The following is a 10,093-nucleotide window of genomic DNA, read 5'->3' as shown; positions in this document are numbered from 1 at the left end:
TGGGAAACCTAGGGAGAAGAGTGGGCTGATAAAGGGTCAACCGACCTGGTTCCTAAAATGTCTCACCGATTTTGCATTACACTGCCCAGTACATTCCATTGCTCACAGAAGTAGGGAGAACTAAGGCAGCTGACACAGAAACTCTAGGGGTACAGTGAAGTCCCTACCTAGGAGCCAAGTCTCACTCAAGAGGTCGGGAGTGACAGTAAAGACAGAAGACAGTGGTCTCTTCTTCCCCAAGACCTCACCCCGCCCGCACTCCGCTGGGAAGACGATAAGAGTCACGCCCACGCTATCTATCGGTGCAGGGCTCTGGGGAACCAGCCAGCTTCCTAAGTCCTACAAGGGCGCGTTCTCCTACTCGCTTCTGCCTTAACACGAGCGTCAAATTCACTACTACCGCCATTATTCCCGCCCCCCAACCCTTTTGGCCTCTCCCACTCTCCGTCCATTCTACTGTCGCGCACGCGCCTGAGTTTCTCTTTTATGCTTCTGGATTGGTGCACTCTTGACAGCCACGGATCACATCCGCCAATGAAAACATCGGAGCTGCAATAAATCTTCTAGCAAGGGCGGATCTTTAGAGCACGAAATTAACTGGCTCAGTACCCAGTTGCAATGAGATGCTATATCCCTGTCACAACCCTCCTCTGGGCTATAGCCACGAAAACTGAACCAGAAGTTGTCATTCCCCAGTTCAGGTTTCCCAGGCCCAGCTAGGGTGAGAACCCTGGAGGGAGGGCCCCATGAGCTTTGCTTGTAAAGAGCGAAGGAGATCGGGATGCTGGAGCCTGTCTCTGGGGAGGTGCCTCCATAAACAGCTCCTTGGTGTTAGCAACAGACTGTGCCTTAAGGGAGCTATGGCCAAGGCCACTCAGCAACGTACTCAGTGTTTATCAACAGGGGTCCTTGGGTGCCTCGCCCTCAAGAGGAAGCCCCATCCCTGACAATACCTGTCCTCTCAGTGCCTGCATTTTTGGTTCAGGTCTCCCCGGTTTCAGGAGGCTGAAGTTTGCCATCTTTCCCGCCCCCACTTCCTAATACTAAACCTTCATTGCTTGGGCATATGTGGGTATCCACATGTTTATTTTGCGCCCCCACCTCCGGCTGAGAGCGCCCCCATCTGCTGGAAGACTACAAATCAGCCCAGTTCTACATCTCCCACCCCCTCACCCCTCAAAGCATGAATACAAATAAGGACATCATCTTTTCTTAATAAATTTATTCACAAAAAGTGAGACTGCAGAGGGGTTGGGGGCTGTACATGGGCACAGGCCTAGTGAGTTCTGTACATAGGGCTAGGAGTCAAGAAGCCTCCAGGTGGAAGGGTATTTTTTAATAAAAAAAATAATGGGAGCTACAACCACCCCCTCCCCCCTCCCCGTTAAAAAGACACAAAAATAGACGTCTCTGAGGTAAATGGGGAGTCTGGGGCTTAAGGATGTCAAGGGATTCACAGGTGCTGGGGCTTAAAGGGAGTGTCACAGGCACCGGGGTGGCTCCTGCATCAGTTGGTAGAACAGCACATAGCCCTCACTGGATGCCACCTGGTTTTCACTGACAGGGGAGACACTAGGAAGAAGAAGGATGGGAAAGGGATTGTGATAATTTCTGTGTATTTCCTTCTTCCACAAGACTCAACCCTTCAGAACCCAGGAAGAGCTAATAGGAGAGACCTTACCTCTCCTTTTACCAGACACCCTGTTCTCCTGGGGCTTTATAGAAGGGGAGGGAGTCAGGGCTGCAGTGGGAAGGGGTAGGAATTGGACAGAAGGTTATTCTCACCGAGAATCATTGTAGACATGCCAACCAGTCTGGCACCGGCACAGGGCTGTGTAGTGACCATAGTGGACGCTGCCAGAGTGATTGCAAAGGGCGTAGAGCTGGTATATGGGGCTTCCTGTGGAGTTAGAGATGATCAAGTTCTACTCTTAGAGGTGTGCCTCCCTCCTGGGACTATACAGGATCTTCCTCTCAAAACTCACCTGCTTTGTCACTAGCAAAATCCCCTAGACTCAGTCGTTGGAGTGGGAAGTCTACACCTACTGAACTTTTCTTGATGGAGCCACGGGAGGCAGAAAATCTATTCAAATCTAAGCTGTGGTTAAGGAGCATCTGGGAGACCTCTGAGCTGGGCTGGAGTCCTGAATGCTTTCTTCTCCCTTCCCCCAATACACACTGAGAATATGGAGGAGAAAGATGGGTTGGCAGGTTTTTCTTAAAGAAATATCAATTCCCAAATGTCCAGCCACTGCAAATAGACTAAATGGGAGGTATCCTAGGAGAAGTAAGAACTTGAGGATTAGGATATGGAGCACGAGGATTCGGGGGAATCGTTGTACTGTCAATTTTTTGGTACTTCGTGTTTTCTGCCGACATCGGTCACACACCTGAATAAATGTAAAATAATATTAATGTGTTTCTCACCTCAGCTGACATTTTGACTCACATACTAAATTGAAAATGTTCCCCATTACTTCTGTATCTTCTGGCCACTCCCCTTTGCCCAGTGAGTACTAGGCATTCTGTGTCTTCAACACAAACTGAGACATACATAAACTACTTTTTATACTAAAGCATCATGTAACCCCTTTCACCCAGTTAAGAGTCCACCAGGTCTCCTAGCCTTATTAAATCCATTGTAAACCCCTACATACTGGGGCATTTTCCGATTCTAATTCTTCCTCCTTGGTGAAAAGGTTGAAACAATCCCGAAGAGATACCTTGCCCCCAGCAAAGCCTTTCTGCAGATAAAGAGAGAAGGAAAAGTCAGCACGTTTTTAATTTCTTTATCCCATTCTTCTCAATCATGTAGGCCTCCATGCTGCGCCAGTCATCCCCAGGGTTTCCTCCCACACACTGGGGGTGACCAGGACTGGGTCACAGAACTCATGTCCCATCCAGCACTGGAACCCTCTGGAATCCCACCTTGGGGATGGGCAGGGACAGGTCACAAAAAACCTCGAAGGTCGTGGAGCGATACCCACAGGACTGGCACTTGAGGCAACTTTTCAGCTGGCCCACAAACAGATCTAGGCAGAAGCAAAAGGCCAGAAGAAAAAGTCATTGGCCAATGTCTGCAACGTTTTCTTGAATTCCTATCTCTTCCCACCCCAGTGCCTTACCCTCCCTTCCTAACAACACTAATTACAAATCTGCATACCATTTCCATATTTTCATCACCCACACCCTTTGATGATATCAATTTTCTTTTCCTTCTAACTCTGTATGCCCCAGATATTTTCCTCTCATTTTACCCTGCTCCATACCCACAATTTTGCTGTCCTCTCGCTCCAGGTAACGCTTCCACATTAGATTGGCTCGGTCATCATCACTACCACAGATGAAAGGAAGTGAGGAATATCCATGAAACAGCAGGAACACTAAGTGCTCTCCTAACACTATTTAAATGAAGTAAAACCCTGGAGCCCACCCAACCTCAGCTCCTTCCCTAAATTTCAAGGAAGAGGCAAAAGGAGTAATGCTTCAGAGAACCTTCTGAGAAGAAAGAAATGCAGACATGGGAGAATATGTTATCTTCCCACACTTAGTTTCAAAGACTTTATATTCCTCGTTAAAATGAATTATTCTCTCCTCCTTCAACATGGGGGCATCTTTGGCAGTATCCTCCACCTCCATCTGCACCTTGCAGCCTCCCTTCTCCTCCTCCTCCTCTGTGATGCTTCTCAAACCATGTCACAGGCTAAAGCGGTTCCCTGGGCCTTGACTAGCTCAAAATGAAGCCTGCTGATAAGTTACGAATGAAGAAGAGATGACCTTTACCTCAACTCTGGTTCATCTAGAAGAGCCCCTCCTCGACGGGGAGGCGAGGGAGCTGGATTATTGGCCAGGATTGGGGGAGCCCGGCGGCCTCGTCGGTTGATTTCCAGATGTAGCCGCTCCATAAGGAGCTTCAGGAATTCTTGAGCATCCTGCTGGCTATAGCCAAACAAAGAACGTGGACAACTGAGGACCAGAGACACCAGCCCCTACCCAACATCAGTCCCACCTTCCTGAATGTCAATTCAAGACCGTGAACTATGCTGTCAGGACCCATTTGGCTATACTCCCAGAAATGGAAGGAATAAAATACCACTCCTTCCAGCTCTCCCACCTGTATCCAGAGAAAGAGGGAATGTATTTCTGGAAGACAGCTCGAAATCGGGTAGGATTCACAGCTTCACAGGAGTCAGGGTGCCAGAGGGCACCAATCACATCTGCAAAGGCTATTGGGGCAGGAGTTGGGGGAAGGAAACAAAGGTTAATGACTGGAAGTGAAAAGAAAGAAGAGACTCAAAAGGTGAGAAGTAACTTTTAGAAAAGCCGGTACTGGAAAAGTAGACACAACTTTTAAAGAGTTGGGGTGGGCACCAGCAGTCACAGGTGAATCTGTAAAGGGGTCAGGGAAAAGGGGACTCACCTTCAGTAAGCTCTTGGGCTCGACCCCCTCCAGGCACCTCTTGCCGAAAGTCCCTTCGCAGACAGAAGTCCCGAAGTGGCCGTGTGCTGCTCAGACACTGTAGCACGGCATTTAGGAAACACTGGGGGATAGTAGAGACACTGCCATTATCTCCCTAGATCAGTGCTCTAGAAGTATGAGAAAAGCTTCTTTTATGCTTTTCCCAAGTCAGCTGGTTGTCTGACATGCTCCCTATGCCTGGCACCATTTCACATTCCTTCTGGAGAGCAAGGAGAGGAGAATGGCTCTCACCGTGTTCCCCAGATTTCGGAGGCCAACATGACCGGAGCCAAGCAGTAGCGTGTGATGAGCCTGGAGATTAAAGCATAGTTAGCAGGTCCCTCATATCCTACCTGATACTCCAATCTTGCAACAGCATTCTGCCCAGAGCCTCACTCACTCCACACATACTTTTCCCCAAACTCAACCCTCCTTCCCCCACTTCTCCCTACCTCACTGGCCATGAACAGTAAACCCATCACAGCTGTGTGTACCACGGACTCAGCCATGGCTGTCCCACCTATTCCCCACTTACTCCTCTGCCAAGCTAGCCTGCGTTGCAGCTCATGGGGCAATTCCCCAAGCACTGGCATGGCTGCCCAGCTGCTCCCAACCCCCACCTTGCTGCCCCCAAAACCTCCTCCTGCCCCCGTGGCCCCGTCCTACACCCTCTCCTGCTAGCTCCAACTGCAATCTGCTTAGCTGGCTTAGCACAAGAAATAGGCAACAACACTAGCTTAGATGTGTTGAGTCCGCCCCACTTCAGCTCCAGAGATTAATTAGGCTTTGAGAGAGTCTGAGGGGAGAGGGTGCAGCAAGGGAATGGAAGAGCCTAGAGGCTCAAGAAAGAATTCCAAATAGTTGGGCTAATTCCCTGGGGATTCAAACAATACACCATGTGGAGGATTCGGGGATAGCCTAGAAATGAGTCCATTAGGCTCAGTAGTAATGCGTAGAAGAGTATCTAAACTGATAAAATGAGTTGAGAAAGACAATTGTGGAAAAGTTGAACAGGGAAGCCATGTACTGGTAAAAAAATATGCAGGCACAGAGGAACAGGAGCACGGAAGGTCACATGCGTTGGTATGTCCTCACCAACTTCTCTTCAGTGTAGAATGGCTCAGGGGACCAGGCAGATATCACGTGGAAGGAGCCATGAGAGGCAGGGGGCTCTGTCCGTATGCTAAGCAGGGTGGGTGGTCCAGGAAAGCCCCCAAGACGGCGGAGAGAGGTGCTGCGTCTCAAAGTGGGTGGCTCAGGCCGGAGGGCCAACCGGCTCAATGCAGCCCCAAGCTCTCCTGCACCACGGTGCCCTCCCAAGGCAATCCCCATTGGGCGCAAGTCTCCACTGCTCACAGACTTGGACCGAGCTAGGTTGGTCCTGGATGGGAGAGGAAGAGCCACAGCTGGGGGTGGTGAGCCAGGCAGGGGAACCCCATGATCTGCCCGAAGGGGGCCTCTGGAACGAGAGCCTGAGGTCCGTCCCTGTCCCAGCTCCAATTTCTTGAGCCGTTCTTCAGGGGGACCTGGCCGGGGAGGCAGAGGTCGTAACATAGGGTTTGGCCCAGTGGCTGGATTGCGGCGCTCCTTGCTGCGGGCCCGGGGAGCAAGTGGTAGCTTGGATCCCACCCGGGGCTGGACATTAACAGATGGCTCTCTGGTTCGGCCCAGGCGGTGCTCAGAAGCCTGAGGCATGATGTATACCACAGGTTGGACCTGGGAGGAGGAGAAAAAGAGGTATCAACATTTGTACTAGGCTCCCCTACTGTCTTCTATAAGCTCAAAGTGAGTGCAGCAACTATGCAGTTATCATTACATCCTCAGTACCTACCTTAGTGTTTCTTCACAGAGTAAATAAATACTTAACATCTATTGAGGAAATAAATGCATGAATTCCAGCCACCCACCAATTTACCCCTTTGTATTACTTTCTCGCGCACACACACACACACACACACATAAAAACCAGTATCTACACTGTCTTTATAAGCTCATGGGAGAGGCCTCTATAACTGTTCAGCCTAGTGAGATGTGCCCCTGGACACTTAGGGCCTCTGGTCACATAGTGGTGTGTACGTAAGCAAAACAGCTCAAAATATAGCATGCCACCCTCTGAAACATGCACCTAAGTGCTAAAAAGGAAGTCGATCAAACGGGTGTTTTGCTATCCACTCCCTCCCCCACCTTCGAAATTTCTACTGGTATGTGTTTGGGGGGGTATGGCTGAGTCGGGGATGGAGAGCACACAACTCCAAGACCCCTACTCTCTGCAGCACCTCTCCCACCCCGTCAAGTCTTTAGCTGGGTCCGCCCCCCTCGAGGGCAGAAAGGCCGAGGCCGCTGATTGGCTACAGGGTCCGACGGCGTATTCCCCACGGTCCAGGGATGCTGTCCCGCCAGCCCAGTTCTCTCAAGCCCCTATGGGCCCCACTGCGACTATGCCTTTGTGGAAACCATGCCCTCAGGTCTGGAGTAGCCTTCCCACTGGCCTCCACACCATAATGCCCCAGCCCGTACCTGTCCCCCGGAGAGGCGGCGGGGGAGGCCGGCCGGGGCCAGGCCCCAGCTCAGGGCCACCCCCTTCTACCCCCGCGCAGCCCCTCCGCGGGTCCGGCTGCAGCTTTAGCCGCAGCAGCCGTCCTGATCGCTCCCGCCGCAGGCACCGCCGCCATCTTTGTTGGTCCCGCCCGGAGCCGGGCCACCGGCTTCACTGTCTCTCAAAGCGCCTGCGCACCCACACTCGGCTCCCACCCACCCTCTTGTTCAGCACTTGCGTGAACCCGCCCCCTTGGCTCCGCGGCCAACACCATGGAAACGCAGCCAACGTTAGAGCCGGTAGTTCCCAACCTGCCCCAGAATGGTCTGTAAACCACTGCTCCAAAGAAAAGACTGAGGTATACACTCTTATAACCCCATCTTATGAGCCTGTAGGCATAGAGATGTGACAATCATAGTAGGGCCCCAGGCTTGCAATCCAGATCCTGCCCTGACTGCATGGGTGCACCAATAAATAGGAAACTGGAGAGCCTGGATTCAGCCTGCAGACCAGTGAAGAAGTAATCCAGCACTCCATATAGTACCGGACAGATCCCTGAGGAGGGTAGTAGTAGCAGAGAGCTGCTTCTGCAGAACCTCTCTTGTTCCCTGCAGGCCAAAGCAATGGAGAGAAGCACAGCTCACAGTTAAAGGGCAGAGGCTGCAGTCAGAGCTCTGGAGAATGATCTCCAGATCTAGGCCAGCACATCCTTGACTTTCCCCTCCCTCTCAAACCAGTTTAGCTGTATTTGGCTTTTAAACTCTGTTAAAGGACACCAATGAGCACCGCAGGCCACCAGAGAAAACAGCTTTTATTAATGGTTATCTCCAGAAACCAAAAAGGCTATGTCCCCACTTTCAGTTACCCCAGGATCTTACATAGCTTCATCTGGGGAGGGGCTTATAATTGCCTCTTGGTTTTCGAAGGTCCAAGTCTTTTCCATTCTCTTCTGCAGCCTAACTTAGAAACTCAATAGCAATACCATTTTGGTTTTCCCCAGCATGGCCTGCTGCAATTCCAAGTAGGAATGGAAGGGAGAAAGGGAAAGCAGTTAGATGAATAAGAAACCTTATTTGTCAAAGGTCCCTCTGTTCTTCCTCAGTGATTTGCTCCTTCATTGATTGCATTTCTCTTTGTGCTGGATCACACCTTTCTGAATCAGATCTGGGATTTCTACCGCCAGCCATGGACCTAGCTGCAATACAAGGGAGATTCTGTGATTACTTCCAGCAAGTCAACACTTCTTGTCCCATCAGAAGCTCCTTCCTGGATATGGGTTCTAAAGGGAGGATCACTTTCAAAAGACAAAACTCCCATTACTTATTGAATCTTGGCTACTATTCGTGTACTACTCAGAGCCTTTTCACCCCTATATATATATATCAAATACATCAAACTTACCCCAAGAGCCATGAGATGAGCTAGTCCAAACTTTGGCACATTCCTGGCCCATAAAGGCTTGAAGTGATCAGTCAGGCATATTTTCCCACCCCTATTAGAAGAGGAGCATGATGTAAGATTTAAAGCACTGCCAACTCACAGGAACACAGAAAGGCTACTAGCAATCAGAATTAAGGACAAAGTCAGTAAAGTCCTTAACCTAGTCTTGGCAGAGAGAAACTGGGTGTCCCTCTAGGCCAGTAGACTCTGGGGATATCTTTAACCTCCCAAGTTCTTTCTTAAGGTCTTCTCTGACCCTCTCTCATCTCATATTCAGTCCTACCTGTACATCTTTGCTGTCTTTCCATCCAGTTCAGGGACTGCAATTTCTGGAGCAGTAGTGGGATACGTGACAGGAATCTGGAGGAATTATAAAATCTTAATGAAACAGATAATCAGGATAGAAAGAAACTAATTTAATCAGTCATGTATATTTCTTGGTAGAAGTGAGATGATCCGCACACTTCCTAAGCAGGATTCTGGACATGGAGATAACTGTAACATATCTTTCTTGCTTCTCTGTGGAAGAAGGATGGGCAATCTCCTCCCGTGTGATTAACTGCCTCTGAAAACCCGTCAGAGGGTCAGCTATGGGTCGGTTCCGTATCGTACACAATAACAAACAATCTTGCTTGCTAGCTTCCTTCAAACTTCAGGTTGCCCCTCTTATTTTAAATGTTTTCTTTGTCCTTCCAAATTAATTTAGCTTGCTAATAATCATCTAATTCCTCTCCTTCTCTCAATCTTCACATTTCCCACTCCTTTACACTCACATCAAACTCGATGTCAAACTCGTATTTGAGGAGGTCATGGATGTACCAGCATTTTCCAAACCACCTGTAACAAAGACCAAACAAGAATCTGTCCATTCTTCCTATACTCAAATTATATCTGCCTGGGAAACTCACTGTGGGATGGAGATCGGGAGCTCTTGAATAAGGGAAATGGAAACATTTAAGATGAAGCAGAATAGTCCTGGCAGTGGGATTCAGGAAGTCAAATGACACAAGTCAGGTTAAGCCTCCCACCTCCCTACCTCCCAAAGGGGTTTACCTACCGAGTCCCTTCTTTGTTGGACTCCAATCGGAACCAATCATTGTCCGCATTCTTGTTGTTCTCCACATACTGAAAGAAAAGAACGAAGCGTCTGAGGAGGAGTTGAGACCAAGAGCAGTCTTCCTTCCCTCAGGGAAAAAGTGTGCAATTACTTTCTATAGTATGTTCACGACTTTTCTCACATAAGAAAGGTGAAGACAAAACCACATTGGCAAATAGGGGTTTAACAGAGTACAGCAAAGAAGACTGAGTTTCACTCAATTCACCTGTTAACTACCTAGTCAATTTCAGTTCATTGTGACCTTAAAGGACAGAGCAGAACTGCCCCATAGGATTTCCAAGACAGTAAATTTTTGTGGAACGGCTTTCATAAAGGTTTCTACTCTACCTACTTTACTCAACCAATCCTTCCCAGTGTCCTGCCCTATCTTTTTCTTGTGGAGCAAATGGTGGCTTCAAACCACCAATCTTTTGGTTAACAGCTAAGTTCTTTTTTTTTTTTTTTTATCATTTGTGTGTGTGAGTGTACCATCAAATCAGATCTGACTGGTACAGGAGGAGATTGTCCCTCCTTCCCCGGCAGAGCATCTGGTGGATTCAAA

General features: G+C 49.2%; 2 protein-coding genes across 2 annotated transcripts in view; both read right to left on the bottom strand.

Annotated features, from left to right (window-relative positions):
- Positions 1 to 1,481: 1,481 nt before the first annotated feature.
- Positions 1,482 to 6,154, bottom strand: USP21 (ubiquitin specific peptidase 21). Its single transcript, XM_006895487.1, has 12 exons — positions 5,555 to 6,154; positions 4,712 to 4,771; positions 4,421 to 4,541; positions 4,115 to 4,226; positions 3,784 to 3,939; positions 3,270 to 3,334; positions 2,929 to 3,032; positions 2,658 to 2,744; positions 2,317 to 2,390; positions 1,986 to 2,098; positions 1,786 to 1,900; positions 1,482 to 1,572 (listed from the first exon to the last, which is right to left on the bottom strand). The coding sequence occupies exons 1-12, from the start codon at positions 6,152 to 6,154 to the stop codon at positions 1,482 to 1,484; spliced, it is 1,698 nt and encodes a 565-aa protein (XP_006895549.1).
- A 1,955-nt stretch (positions 6,155 to 8,109) lies between these two features.
- UFC1 (ubiquitin-fold modifier conjugating enzyme 1) overlaps positions 8,110 to 10,093 on the bottom strand; it is a 5,746-nt gene continuing 3,762 nt past the window's right edge. Inside the window, exons 2-6 of the mRNA XM_006895486.1 lie at positions 9,493 to 9,560; positions 9,209 to 9,272; positions 8,719 to 8,795; positions 8,397 to 8,487; positions 8,110 to 8,190 (exon numbers count right to left, since the gene is read on the bottom strand). Of these exons, the coding sequence (XP_006895548.1) occupies positions 8,110 to 8,190; positions 8,397 to 8,487; positions 8,719 to 8,795; positions 9,209 to 9,272; positions 9,493 to 9,560 (381 nt within the window). The remainder of the gene's footprint in view (positions 8,191 to 8,396; positions 8,488 to 8,718; positions 8,796 to 9,208; positions 9,273 to 9,492; positions 9,561 to 10,093) is intronic.

This window comes from Elephantulus edwardii, unplaced genomic scaffold, assembly GCF_000299155.1.
Source record: "Elephantulus edwardii isolate Elephantulus edwardi_28Jun2011 unplaced genomic scaffold, EleEdw1.0 scaffold00168, whole genome shotgun sequence".
Lineage (NCBI taxonomy): Eukaryota > Metazoa > Chordata > Mammalia > Macroscelidea > Macroscelididae > Elephantulus > Elephantulus edwardii.
The sequence above is the reverse complement of the archived record's forward strand: the minus strand, read 5'-3'. Positions and strand labels throughout refer to the sequence as shown.

Coding starts and splice junctions, on each gene's coding strand:
- USP21 (XM_006895487.1), bottom strand. CDS start 6,154: ATGCCTCAGGCTTCTGAGCACCGCCTGGGCCGAACCAGAGAGCCATCT. Junction 3,335..3,783: donor CTAGATGAACCAGAGTTGAG/GTAAAGGTCATC, acceptor CATCTGTGGTAG/TGATGATGACCGAGCCAATC. Junction 1,901..1,985: donor TTTTGCTAGTGACAAAGCAG/GTGAGTTTTGAG, acceptor CTAACTCCACAG/GAAGCCCCATATACCAGCTC.